This window comes from Erythranthe guttata, chromosome 8 (genome assembly GCF_056151865.1).
Source record: "Erythranthe guttata isolate IM_541 chromosome 8, IM_541, whole genome shotgun sequence".
In the NCBI taxonomy this organism is placed as follows: Eukaryota; Viridiplantae; Streptophyta; class Magnoliopsida; order Lamiales; family Phrymaceae; genus Erythranthe; species Erythranthe guttata.
Genome location: NC_142540.1, coordinates 4,985,128 through 4,999,636, shown reverse-complemented (window position 1 = coordinate 4,999,636; position 14,509 = coordinate 4,985,128). Strand labels below are relative to the sequence as shown.

At 32.7% G+C, this 14,509-nt stretch overlaps 3 protein-coding genes across 3 annotated transcripts; 2 read left to right on the top strand and 1 right to left on the bottom strand.

The window, feature by feature from the left end:
• Positions 1-1,243: 1,243 nt before the first annotated feature.
• LOC105976828 (germin-like protein subfamily 1 member 17) lies at positions 1,244-2,141 on the bottom strand. Its single transcript, XM_013002087.2, has 2 exons — positions 1,938-2,141; positions 1,244-1,853 (listed from the first exon to the last, which is right to left on the bottom strand). Exons 1-2 carry the CDS (start codon positions 2,077-2,079, stop codon positions 1,288-1,290), a joined length of 708 nt encoding a protein of 235 aa, XP_012857541.2. The 5' UTR covers positions 2,080-2,141; the 3' UTR covers positions 1,244-1,287.
• A 3,931-nt stretch (positions 2,142-6,072) lies between these two features.
• LOC105976789 (germin-like protein subfamily 1 member 13) lies at positions 6,073-7,113 on the top strand. The gene is made up of 2 exons (XM_013002050.2): positions 6,073-6,277; positions 6,411-7,113. Exons 1-2 carry the CDS (start codon positions 6,148-6,150, stop codon positions 6,974-6,976), a joined length of 696 nt encoding a protein of 231 aa, XP_012857504.2. The 5' UTR covers positions 6,073-6,147; the 3' UTR covers positions 6,977-7,113.
• Positions 7,114-11,923: 4,810 nt separating this feature from the next.
• LOC148768356 (germin-like protein subfamily 1 member 18) lies at positions 11,924-12,927 on the top strand. The gene is made up of 2 exons (XM_012978700.2): positions 11,924-12,117; positions 12,222-12,927. Exons 1-2 carry the CDS (start codon positions 11,991-11,993, stop codon positions 12,785-12,787), a joined length of 693 nt encoding a protein of 230 aa, XP_012834154.1. The 5' UTR covers positions 11,924-11,990; the 3' UTR covers positions 12,788-12,927.
• The last annotated feature ends 1,582 nt before the right edge of the window (positions 12,928-14,509 follow it).

Sequence of the window (14,509 nt, the reverse complement as noted above, 5' to 3'; positions counted from 1 at the left end):
AAATTGGCGTATTGATCTAGTCACCGCCTGAGCCACAAAGGACTATATAAATTTATTTACTACCTCTGTGAAATTCATAACTACGCGATTCCCTACTGTCATAAAAAAATTAGCAAATACCCCTCTTTATTTATTATTAGATAGCACACTCGACTCATTTACCTTTTTCTCATTGACCAGTTGCAAAACGACAAAAATACCATTAGGAGGTTTTTGCAAAAAGAAAAGCCTCATCCCTTAAATATGTAATTTTTAAACTCAAGGGACCAAATTAAATTTTTGAAAAGTTGCAGAAACTTAAAGAGGTCAAATTGTAATTTTCCAAAACATAATTTAAAGAAAGTCGCCATCGTCATCTAAATTTATTATTCATTTATTTTCAAAATTTATGTGTTGTTAATTAATGTTTCAATACTCGAATTAGGGAAAAGCTAAGAATCATATATGGATCTTAGAATCAATGCTTATAATATTACTGCATGAGACAATAATATTACGGTCGGAGACAACAATATTACATTGGAAGACAGCAAAATTGCAGGCCAAGACGATAAAATTAATTAATACAGTAAAATTACTGTCTCAGACATATATTGTTGTCTCCAATAGTAATACTAATGAAAATAATTTTTTTAAGAAAAAAAGGGTTTAAAAAAAATGTCAACGCCGGAGACCGGCGGTCGATGGCGGTGGCGGTCAAAATTGTAATAAGGGTAAAAATTGGTTAATTGGTGAAATTGAGTTAAGTTGGGTGTAAATCATGAACTTGTAGTTGAATTAGGGTTTCAAGGTTTTGGGGTAATTTTGGTATATACAAAATAATTTTCCTTATTTGCTGATAAGTTTGAATAAGGTGGATTTATTCGCAAGATAAAAAGGTTGAATATCTTTTTTTTTAAATTTAATGCTCTTGTCGGGGTCTATTTACCATTTAATCTTAATTTTAAAATAATAGATAATATGAAAAAAAAAATACTTTCAAAGTGACAGTTAATTAAAATAGAGCCAAACAAACAACTATGATTTCATATTAAACGATACAAACTTTGAAGGGATCATACAGTACTAGTAATGATTGTAAAAAAACAAACTGGAGAGTACACACATATTTTGAAAGCAATTTAATATTGAAGGCCATTATATATACAGCCAATTATTTGTATGCATATATATAGATTTTATATATATATATATATATATATATATATATATATATATATATATATATATATATATATATATATATATATATATATATATATATATCTCATGAATATGTAAGATTCATTAGCCGTTCCCAATCCAGGTCAGCGATTGGAGCTGGCGAACAACTTCGATGTCGAGCTGGAATCCCTTAACGAGAGCTTCAGGGTTCACTGGAGGATCCGATCCAAACACGGCCTTAGATAAAGTGACGACACCTGGATTTTGGCTATTAAGACTAGCTATTGCAACCGCAGTGTCGTTTCCGAGGTTGTACTGGAAATGAATGAGACCCTTTGGGAACACAAATACATCTCCTGGATTCAATATCTTTGCAAACAGTCTGTTTTTGTCGCCTGGATTCGAAGGGTTCGACGAAATGAATCCAGCATAAAGAGTGCCTTCAGTACATAGAAGAATTTCGGATGCGTGTGGATGCGAGTGCGGTGGGTTAACTCCCCCAACTGCAAAGTCGATACGGACTATAGAAATTCCGAGTGTGTTGAGACCTGCTAGCTGATCAATGAAAACGAGACTCACTTTTGACCCGTATTGACTTACTATTTCTCCGGGTTTATTCAGACCCGAATGGTAGAAGTCGTCTGACGTCACTGTTTTCGGGTCCTTGCATATCTTCCCATTCACCAACACTGCCATGCATGCATCGGAATCATGAATATATTGGATTTAATTCGAAGTAAAAAAAATGAGGAAATTGTGAATTGATTAATTACCAGCCGCATCGGAATCGGTGACAGCTACGCAGAAATCCTGCAACGGGTCGGGATCGTAGGCATTTGCTAATAAAGAAATAAAAAAAGCAAGAATTACGAGGAATAATATCGACTGATTATTATTAATTCCGGACATTTTCATGTTAACAAATTACGTACTATAAGTATATATATCTTCTTTGAATTTGTTTTTAGAGGTAATTGTGATATGCAGCAAAGGAAAACGGGGTACGTATTTATAGCCGAAAATCGGGGATGCGCAATCACAACTCAATTATGTTTGTTCAGCAGACTATTATAGACCATGTGATATATAGATATATTGGCCGTCACTCAATTATTCTGAAAATGATATAAACGTTGAATTTTTTGTCATTTAAAAATGATCTGTAAGTTTACTTTAATTTAATTATTGAAAAATAAAACTATGAAACGCAGGCGATGACGAATTTATATATATCCATTTTGAGTTTGGCTTCTGATTTTCATACATGAATTAGTTTTTTGTGTTTTCGGTCGTGTAGTTTGAGAAAATAAGTTTTTTTTATTTGGATTTGTCTATTAAAAAATTATTGAAAATTAATAATGCTTTAATTTAGTGGCTCCACAGTCATATTAGTGGGGCTCTTTGAGATACTCAGTATCCATTTTTTTATTAGAAATAAACCAAACAAAATTTGGCCGCACATAAACTTCAAATTTTTAATATATTCGCATTTGAGAACACATGCTGGACATTTTTTCAGCTATTTTGTAATTTCTAAAAAGTTGGAAATTTAAAATATGTTTGAACAGAAAATTTAAAATATTTTTGTTGTTTCATTACTTATTACATGATTTAGTAATGGTTTGCAACAGGGGCGGAACTAGGATCAAAATATAGGTGCACAAAACATTGCAAAAAATAAGTTTATATAACTAACTTTTAATTAAAATATCATATATATATATATATATATATATATATATATATATATATATATATATATATATATATATATATATATATATATATATATATATCATCACAAAAAATTCTAAATTAATTCAAATTATTCTAATAATATACTGCACTTAATATTTCGGAGATTCATGGCACAATCTCATCTTTTTTCCTAAGGCGTTAGATAAAAAAATTCAAAAATAAGTAATATTCATAAATTTTATTTAAAATAATACAAGTTTTAACCATCTTATTTTATATTTTATATTAAATATGATATATTTATCTATAATTTATATAAGATTTTGGAGAAAAAACAAAAAAATTAATGGGTCAAGATAAATATTTACAAAAACTTTGGGGGAGCCAAAAGTAATATTCAAAAAAAATTGTACCAAATATCTAAAAAAAAAATTCTTGGGGGTCAACGGCCACCCATGCCCCTATGAAGTTCCGCCATTGGTTTGCAAATTGATAGTTGACAATAATATTTATTTTCTATATATTTGTATCGGAATATATAAAATTAATTTAAATAAAAATAAAAACTTATATATGTTTATATAACATATTTATAAATATACCCCTATACTTTTAATAATTATACGTTTCCCAAATCCCAATTTTTGGGACATGTCGTTTCTCTGTATCAAAGGTATCTGTTTTCCCATATTGGCGGTGTCCATGTGCATAGGTCCTAATACATTCTTAACCTATGTGTTGGGTCCTAAATATAACCACACCGAAAAATTGGAGAATATATTTTGCCCTGACTTTGAAATTACTCCAAATGTGGAAATAACGATGCTACACTCGGTGAATATAACCAGACACCCTAATTGATAAGATTCCCATTACGGGTTCAGTTATGGTCCATGGGTTTTAGAAATATACTTATGAAATAAATTAAAAAGGACACATGTCAAGAAGAGAGTTACCCGATGAAAATCATCGGGTGTAGCATCGTATTCCCCCTCCAAATATACTTTCGCGATAAAAATGTGCTTGGTATAAACTTTTCAAATTTGACACAATTGTTTTTTTTCAAAATTCCTATCTCCACAAGATTTAATCGGCATACTATCACCAGGTGTAGGTTCTATAAAACTAATATCTTCTTGAAAACTTTACAAATATATTTCTTCAAATACCTTATTTTGACTTCTACATTTCCTAAAATACAAAAAAAAGATAATTATTTGTTTTTTGCAAAATACATTAGATATAGGGCAAATGGCAAAAAGGCCCATCACATGGGACTTAAATGCATTTTAGTCCACAAAAAAAAACAGTCCCTCAATTAAGCCCATCCCCATGTCTTTAGTCTAAAATACCCTCAATAATATAATTCTTAACAATTCCACCCATTATGCTCTAACTTCCTTAATATTACACATTGACCCCGGATTTAAACAAATATATCACATTAACCCCCAAAACTTTTTTTTTAACAGAAAATAATTTTTTTTCTGAAATGTTTTTTTTCCGGCCGGATTCCGGCGTTGACTTTTTTTTTTTTTTTTTTTTTTTTTTTTTTGAATTGTTTTTTCTTAGAAAAAAAATATTTTAATTAATATTACTGTCTTGACTACTAAATTACTGTCTCAGACAGTAATATTACTGTTTGGGATTGTAATATTATGAATATTATTTTTCCGAACAGTAATATTATTAATATTATTGTCTAAGAGAGTTAAATTACTGTTGGAGACAGTAATTTAACATCCAAGACAGTAATATTAATTAAAACAAATTTTTTTGTAAGGAAAAAAATTAAAAAAAAAAAAAAAAAAGTCAATTAACAGTTAAATTACTGTCTCCGACAGTTAAATAACTGCTGGAGATAGTAATTTAGCAACGAATACAGTAATATTAATTAAAAATATTTTTTTAAGAATAAAAAAGTCAATTAACAGTTAAATTACTGTCTCCGACAGTTAAATAACTGCTGGAGACAGTAATTTAACAACGAATACAGTAATATTAATTAAAAATATTTTTGAAGAAAAAAAAAACAGTCAATTAACAGTTAAATTACTGTCTCCGACAGTTAAATAACTGCTGGAGACAGTAATTTAGCAACGAATACAGTAATATTAATTAAAAATATTTTTTAAGAAAAAACAAAATTATTAAAAAAAAAAAAAAAAGTCAACGCCGGAGACCCGGCGGTCAACGGCCGTTGACCGGCCGGATAAAAAATTTCGGGAAAACGAAAATTCAAAAAAACAAAAAAAAAAAAAAAAAAGTCAACGCCGGAGACCGGCGGTCTCCGGCGGTCAACGCCGGAATCTGGCCGGAAAAAAATATTTCAGAAAAAAAATTTATTTTCTGAAAAAAAAAAAGTTTTGGGGGTTTATGTGATATATTTGTTTAAATCCGGGGTCAATGTATAATATTTAAGAAGTTAGAGCATAATGGGTGAAATTGATAAGAATTAGGGTTAAAATTGGGGTCAAAATTAAAATTAGGGTTAAAATTGGTTATTAGCTTTTCACTAATACGAGTTTTGAAACATTAATTAAGGACACTTATATTTTTGAAAATAAATGAATAATAATGCTTATGAACTAGCTTTGTTTATTAACTACTAACAAATTAGTTAAATGCATTCAAAATAAATTGTTACGGTTTCCGAAATATTGGAAGCTGGAAGAGATTGCCATATGAAAAGTTTGGGTAATCTTTCATCAAAAAATGGTGGTGTCTATAATTTCACCATCTAACGAGGGTACCCGGAAAATTACTTGATAATTTCAACTCGATCATAATAATTAACCCATATTTTATTAAAGAAATATAGAAAACTTAGAACCATTAATATGTTTTATATTGACAAACTTTGACTTAATCCTCCTTAGAATCAAGTTTGAAGTTGTGGTATGAACAGTTGATCAACCAAAATATTTAAATTAGCTTGCTTAACCAGGAACATGTCCATGGTAAACTACGAGTCTACGAACGCCAGAAAAAAGAAAAAAAAAAAAAAAAGAAAGACCATTTCCATATTGATAATATGCATATAAAATTAGTCACGAGTTAACGTTACTTGCTAAAACTCCTCAAATATTACTAAGCAAGGTTGTAGACTTTTTCAAATATTTGTAGAATAATATTTTTTGTACGAGAAACGGAGACGACTGATTCATATTGTAATTTCTATAAATAGACACAATTATGAAGCATTCGTATAATCTCAAACCAAGATATAAGCAATCATATATAAATTCACTCATCAAATATCCAATATAATATATATCAACTAAAATGAAGATCGTTGCTCTTGTCTCTCTCACGACTATACTTGTTGTTGCATCGTTCGCTACATTGGGGTTTGCGTCAGATCCTAGTCCCCTACAAGATTTCTGTGTTGCTGTTAATGATGCCCAGTCTGCTGGTAATTTAATATAAATAATGACGAATATATATACATATAATTGTTTGTTGTTTCGTTCCTATGTAAAATTTGTTGTTGCCTAATTACTACCACATATCGTCTAATAAACTTGTGTCTATTTTTTTCCATGTAGTTTTTGTGAATGGGAAGGTCTGCAAGAACCCTAACATGGTTGTGGCCGAAGATTTCCTTTTCCGGGGGCTAAACAAGCCCGGAAATACATCAAACCCACTCGGATCGAGGGTCACTCCTGTTAATGTGAATCAACTTCCAGGGCTCAACACTTTGGGCATTTCAGCAGTTCGTATAGACTATGCACCAAATGGTCTAAACCCACCCCACACACACCCACGCGCCACTGAGATTCTAGTTGTGATAGAAGGCACTCTTTATGTTGGCTTTGTCACTTCGAATCCAGCTAACCCCGCCTTGAAAAACAAGCTATTCACCAAGTATTTGTACCCTGGTGATGTTTTCGTCTTTCCAGAGGGTTTGATACATTTTCAATTTAACGTCGGAAAGACCAATGCGGTCGCCTTTGCTGGTCTGAGCAGCCAAAATCCAGGTGTCATTACTATCGCTAATGCAGTGTTTGGTTCCGATCCGCCAATTAACCCAGCGGTTCTGACAAAGGCGTTCCAGGTTGAGAAGAACGTGATTGACTATCTTCAAAAGCAGTTCTGGTGGAACATCGATTAAATGACAAAACCTCATCATAAGAAATCTTGTAGCTCATAAATGACATATTGTCTTAAATAAAGTGTATACCACTGGTCCATGTATATGTGTACTTCATTTGCCTGAATAAATAATATGATTAGCATGTTTTTTAAGCATTTACGATCATTTTTTTAGACTTGAATAAACATATCTTACACATTCTTAGAGATTATTCATTATATATATATATAATATAGGTGAGACCCAAAATATATAATTCAATATAATAGATATCGATTTAGAATCCAACATAATTCAAAATAGGTCAAAGTAATTGTTAATTAGAATAAACGCATTGGAGATTTGATAGACCAAGAAAACAAGATAAATGAGATTGGAAGAATACCAATGTTTCTTTTAACATATTATTTAGGAAAAAATAGAAACCCCTCGAAATAAAGTCTAATTACCAAAATCCCCTCATATTTGCTTAGTTACAAAAAGAGCTAATTGCAAATACCTCCCCTGTGTAATCTCTAATTGGCAAATACCCCCCTGTAAAAAAAAACTCACCAACGCCCCCTCGTGTAATCAATTTCAAAACTCACAGCCCCCTCTGTGTTTTTAGGCATTGACTAAAAGTAAAATGACACAAATACCCTACGGATTTTTCAGCAATTAGTAAAATATATATTGTACATATTTATTTGTTAAAATTTTCTTAACTCTGTATTAATTTAATTAAACCAAATTTTATTAGACAATTATTTTTAATTTTTGTGTAGTTATTTTTAATTTTATAAACATTATTTATTAATAATTTTGAAATTGTAAAATATTAACAGAAATTAAACATGTATTGTTGTATTAAAAGATTTTCTATTTTTCATATTTTTTATATTTTCTATCTCTGGTTGGGTTCTTACCATCGACGCGGAAAACACGGGTTTGAATACCCAAGCTCTTTCAGTCTTGAAAAACGTAATCGAAGTTGCGAATTATAATCTCATCGAGGGTTTAGATACAGACTTTTTTGAAAAAATGGTGGAGTTTCTGAGGATTAATATCTCGCCGGCGGCGACGAGAGCGGCGATCCAGATCCTTACAGAAACCTGTAAGTTGGGAAGAAGCAAGACGAAGATAGTGGAGGCGGGGGCGGTTTTCGAGCTGGTGGAGATGGAGTTGAGAAACCCGCCGGAGAAGAGGACGACGGAGCTTGTGTTCTGTCTACTGGCGCATCTGTGTTCGTTCGCCGACGGGCGGCAGCAGCTGCTGAGGCACGCGGCAGGGGTGGCGGTGGTGCGAGACAGGCCAGAGAGCGACGGTGGTTCTCGACGGTCCAGAAGGCGGCGGTGGTGCTAGACGGGTGAGAAGGCGGCGGTGATGCCGAAGTTTTTCCGGGCAGGGAGGTGGGCGGCGGAGTGAAACAAAGAAGATCCGAAAAAATCTTCAATTTTTGTCCCTTATTGCAATTTTGGAAATTTTAAAATTTACAATTTGGTCCTATAAATTATAGTTATTTATAATTTGACCACTCGGATTTTTTATTTATTTATACAGGGGTATTTATGACATTTCACCCTAGAAATAACATAAAAATTCGCAGAGCCCGCGAGTGAGAGACACGATTTGCCTTCAGGGGTCTAGATGCATTGACTTTGGTTACACAGGGGGGCGTTGGTGACTTTTTTTTTGACAAGGGGGTATTTGGCAATTAGAGATTACACAGGGGAGGTATTTGCAATTAGCTCGTTACAAAAACTCCATGTTTATATTCACAGACACTGTGTTTTGTCCGTTTACACTTATGTTATTTGAAGAAAATAGAGGGTAACCCATGATACATGATATGATATAGTTGCACAAATATTAACTAGTAAAGTTTTGCATCATAGAAATTAAATGGCATGGCTTAATTTGACAGAATTCATTAATCAAGTATGGATAGTGAAATCATATCCGAATAAGTTTCTGCTGACCAATAGAAAGGATTTAGTCAGCACTGATAATAACAAGCTAAGATCAACTAATTTCGTACTCATATATGACTTCATTATGTTTTATTGACAAATTACTTGACCTTATCCTCCTATTATAACTTGACCTTATCCTCCTATTATAAGTTTATAACCCGTCACTAGGGTGTAAACAAGTCGAGCCCGAGCTGATTTTGACTATTTTGGGGAGCTCGAGTTCGCATCCATTTTGACGAGCTCGAGCTCTTCGAGTATTGTTTTTCTGAGCTCGAGCGAACCGAGCTTGTCGAGCTCGACTCGAGCCAGAGCCATTTTGTGTATTTTTTTTAAATTAATATTATTAAAAATTTATTACTATAAATTATAATAAAAAAAAGTCGAATAAAAAAATGACATGTAATTTACTTTTTTTATAATTATTTATATGAATTTATTATTTATTTTATATTAGTTATATTTAATATATAAATAAATTAAAATGAAAAAAAAAACTCGTGAATCAACTAGCGAACTAAAGAACAACTAATGCTTGGGCTCGACTCATCAGAATGCTCAAGCTCGAAAAATTCGATTTCGAGTTCGAGCTTTTGTCGAGCCGACTTGGCTCGTTTGTACCCCTACTTATCACATATTGTTTTATGGTTATATATAGCACTTAACTCCCCGCGGTTTGGACGTTGTGCATATGACCCTCTTGTATTTTCAATATAAGCACATGACACTTCTATAATTTGTATTTTGTGCACATACCTCCTTGTACTTTTAGTAAAAGCACATAACCCCTATGATATTCCACTTGTTATATAATCTTGTTCATCATTCAAAAGAAATTTTCTTTTAAAGTAAAAGGAGGTTTTTATGTTTATATTAAAATATAAGGGGGTCATTTGCTATATTAAAAGTACAATGGGCGTTATATACCTATTGTTTTATGCATTGTTAAATATAGGGTAAATTCCACTTTCCCCCCCTTGTACTTGACTCAATATCAGTTTACCCTCTACTACTCTCGATTGCATCGATTTGCCCTCATGTACTTGAAAAATTGTCTCAATGTGGCCCTCGTCGTTAGTGTTCAGACCTTTGACCTTTGACCTTAACACCGTTTGATCTAAGTCTCAAACTTACAAAAAAAAAACACATCTCCTAGTTTAAATAATTATTAAAAAAATTAAAAAAATATAAATTTATTGTGGTTGGCGTCGTGGACTATGTTTTCTCGTTGTCTTGAATTTTATTTAATTATCTATTTATTTATTTTATTGTTTTTTTAATAATTATTTAAACTAGGAGAGGTGGCGTTTTTGTAATTTCAGAGCTTAGATTAAACGGTGTTATGGTCAAATGTCTGACAACTAGCAGCGAGGGCCACATTGAGATAATTTTTCAAGTACATAGGGGCAAATCGATCGATGCAATCGAGAATAGAAGGGAGTAAAATCATATCGAACCAAAGTACAAAGGGGAAAAGTGAAATTTACCCTAAAATATATATATGAATATTGGGAAAAATTACCAAAACCCCCCTGAGGTAAGTCTGAATAACGGAAATTCCCCCCACGTTCTGGTAATTACGAAAACCCCCCTGAGGTATGCAGACGTCTTACAAATTGCTCTAACGGTGTTAAACTCGATAGAATCTTTTTGATTCTCCTGAATATTCCTCCGATAATACCAATTTTGCCCTTGTACACGAAATTACCCTTAGGGGGGTAATTGTAAGCAATTTATTTAATGAGGGGTCATAAATATATACTCTTCATGAAATATATAAGTGTCTGCAAAATACTTATTTTTCTTAAATTAAACCCAAATATAATCAATCATTATGAATGTACAATGTATTTTTATTGGATTAAAAAATTCAATGGATGAGATTTCAAAATTTAATTATTTTTTATATATAAAATTAAATATTTTACAATTCGAGAAATACAACCATGCATCATTCAAGCTAAAAGCATAAATCCGTATGAATACTCCTCTGGATAAATAAAATCAATTAAAATATATAAATAAAAAAAATAAAAAAATTATAATATCAAATTATCAATACAAATTACAAAGTAATAAATAATACTTTCGTAATTAATAGAAGGATATAAAGCTCGTATGGTACTGCTAACCATAATAGTGCACGAACACGAACATCAGCAATTTCACACCAAAATCATAACATGAAAGAATACATAAAGCTCGTATTTTTCCCAAATAATTAGAAAAAAAAGCACCACATCCGTTGAAGATATTCACTAATGCAGATTAGCCACATATTAACTATGCAATGAAGCACGTAACTCATTGCACCTCTAGGAAAAAAACACTAGACGAAACACCCGTAAGAGAGAGAAAGAAAGAAAAAAGCTTCTGATTTCACTAATTCAAACAACTCCGAAGAATACACAATATCACTACATCATAAGAAGAAGAAGACCCGAAAGAACGAGAACGTGGGGGGGGGGGATTTTTGTTATTTAGACTTACCTCAGGGGGGTTTTGGTAATTTGCCCTTTTTCTTTTATTTTTTAACATATTTAACAGAAGGATACAATAGACATTTCACGTTTTCGGTTAAACAAATTCGGTCAACCGTTAGTCAAGGGGGGTTTTCGTAATTACGAGAACGTGGGGGGGATATTTGTTATTTAGGCTTACCTCAGGGGGGTTTTGGTAATTTGCCCTATGAATATTTTGGATAAACTAGAAAACAATAAAACTAGGTATTGGAAATGGAGAAGAGAAGGAGTCTCAAGACAGGAAAATGTCAATGAATTAACTGCTACGAGGGTAAAATGACCATTTCCACTGCCAAATTAATTTAACCAATATTGATATGCATATTAATTGATTTCGTTAGCTGTCAAATATGTGTCCTAAAAAACTACCATGGATGGTTGCACACTTTTTATAAACTCTTCTTAATACGAAATATAATTAATTAAAATTGTAACAACTACTTGTCTACTTGACATTGTATTCCCTATAAATAGGTACACCATTTTAATCCCAATTAATATTCTCATAACCTCACAACACCAAAATATATATAACCAGTATTCAAAGTAGTCATCAGAATTATGAAGATGACTCTTGTCTCCCTCGCAACAATATTCGTTGTTGCGTCTTTCGCTACGTTCGCATATGCATCAGATCCCAGCCCTCTCCAAGATTTTTGCGTTGCTGTTAACGACACCGAGGCTTTTGGTAATTAACTTCTAAAATCCATTTAACTTCTCCCCTAATTACATTAATAATCATCAAAATATTACAACTTTTGACATCTTTGTTTTCTGCATGCATGTACGTAGTTTTCGTGAATGGGAAGATCTGTAAGAACCCTAATATGGTTGTGGCCGAAGATTTCCTTTTCCGGGGCTTAAATAAGCCTGGAAACACCTCAAATCCACTTGGATCGAGAGTCACTCCTGTCACTGTCAACCAGTTACCCGGGCTCAACACTTTGGGCATTTCTGCTGTGCGTATAGACTATGCACCAAACGGTTTGAACCCACCGCATACTCACCCACGTGCAACCGAGATTCTTATTTTGTTAAAAGGCACTCTTTATGTTGGATTCGTCACTTCAAATCCAGCTGACCCTGCCTTGAAAAACAAGCTCTTCACAAAGTATTTGCACCCTGGGGACGTTTTCGTCTTTCCACAGGGTTTGATTCATTTCCAGTTTAATGTTGGAAAGACCAATGCCGTAGCATTTGCTGGTCTGAGCAGCCAAAATCCGGGTGTCATTACTATTGCTAATGCAGTGTTTGGTTCGGATCCTCCAATTGACCCAGCTGTCCTGACAAAGGCGTTCCAGGTTGAGAAGGATGTGATTGACTATCTTCAAGCGCAATTCTGGTGGAACATCGATTAAATACATATCTGATGATCACAAGAAAGTTGTTGCTAATATATAAATTAAATGACATATCATCTCAAATAAAGCAATAGTACTGGTTATTTCCTGTGTACTTCATTTGTCTGAATAAATAATTTGATTCGTATTTTTAGTTATATATATGTTTATGATTGTTTCATCTTTATTCGACCACTTGCTCCGAGCCACTTGCAAGTGCTCGAATAAAGATGAAACAATCATAAACATATATCACTTGCTCATAATGATACTTCTCATCCAAAATTTCTATAGCCTCATCATCAAATCTATTTAAAGGGATGCTAATATTTTGAGCATCACAAAAATCAAAATGGAGTTGCCCATTCTAAAAATTCTCTCGCTCTTAGTTCTCAGCATCACAACCATTACAAAACCGACAAATGTTGATGATAAGCTATTTTCAAATATTTGTTCCAAGACAACAGTCCCTTATAAATGTACATGTTAATTGAAAATGATTCATAAAGATGGAGCATCTTTCCTTGAGGGTGTAGGAGTAGCCTTTCTCGGCATTGCAATAAACAGAGAAAATGAATCGATGGATTTGAATAATCGCTTTGTTATTTGCAATATGAAGGAGAAATATGAAAAATGTGGCGAAAAAAATACAGTGGGCCATGGAAAGCTAAGTGAAGCAAAAGCAAAAGTTGAAAAGTTTGCACCGGCGAGAGACAATTTAGAAGAAGTTTCGAAAGTTCCTATATATGTGAGAATTTAACTAGAGCAAATTCACTTAATGTTGTTGAGCAAATGAAGAGTACTTAGATTTTATTTTCGACGTTGTTTTGGCTGTTGTGATATAATTGGAACAAGGCAGTAGAAAACCTACTATGGTTTTGCTTACATAAAAAGTAGAAAAGAATAATGTAAGTGGTCTCAAATAAATAAATCGAATAAGATGTAAGCACTAATTTGTTGTTGAATTTACCGGGAATACAAAAGTTAATGCGAAGTTGGTTAGTGTTGATTTGTCCAAGCTCTTAATTAATTAATTGCTTATGATCAAGAACTTCTTTTGAAAATTCCAAGCCTCTAAACTTGCCTTCAAAGCAAAAAGTATTTGCTACGTAATTTTACGGGAAAATTACAGTTTATATCCCTAAACTTTACCATTAAAATAATTGATGTCCTCAATATTTCAATCCACGAAATATATCCTTTAACTTGCCATTTTGATCACTTTATGATCTGCCATTAACGTCGGCAGCTAACTTCGACGGAAATAGCACGTGTGACTGACGTGACGTCTATATGGCCGTTGAAATATTTGGGACCTTAAGCTACGAATGCTTGCCATTTTCCTACTTGTGCATATGAACATAAAATATTTGAGGCCTATTTTTATATTTACATTTGGCTTACCCCTCACAATTTGATAAATTCATTTTACACTTATTCTCTTTTGTTCTCCCAAATACTCATACATAACAAAAGATTTTGTTTCTGCGAATTTGACCAACACGAAAAGCTTATAATATTTTAAGGGATTTGCTTTTTACCGTTTGAAAATTGCTATTTACCGTTCAAAAAAACTCTCTCTCTCTCTCTCTAAAAAAAATTGCTCTCAAGACGATTTCTTCACAAATCATTCTTATTGGTGTGATATACGAACATAAATGAGTTCATCGGATGAAGATCGGGATAGCGAACACAGCGAGGTAAAAATTCCGTCTTTTCGATCGAAAAAAATGGGCTAAA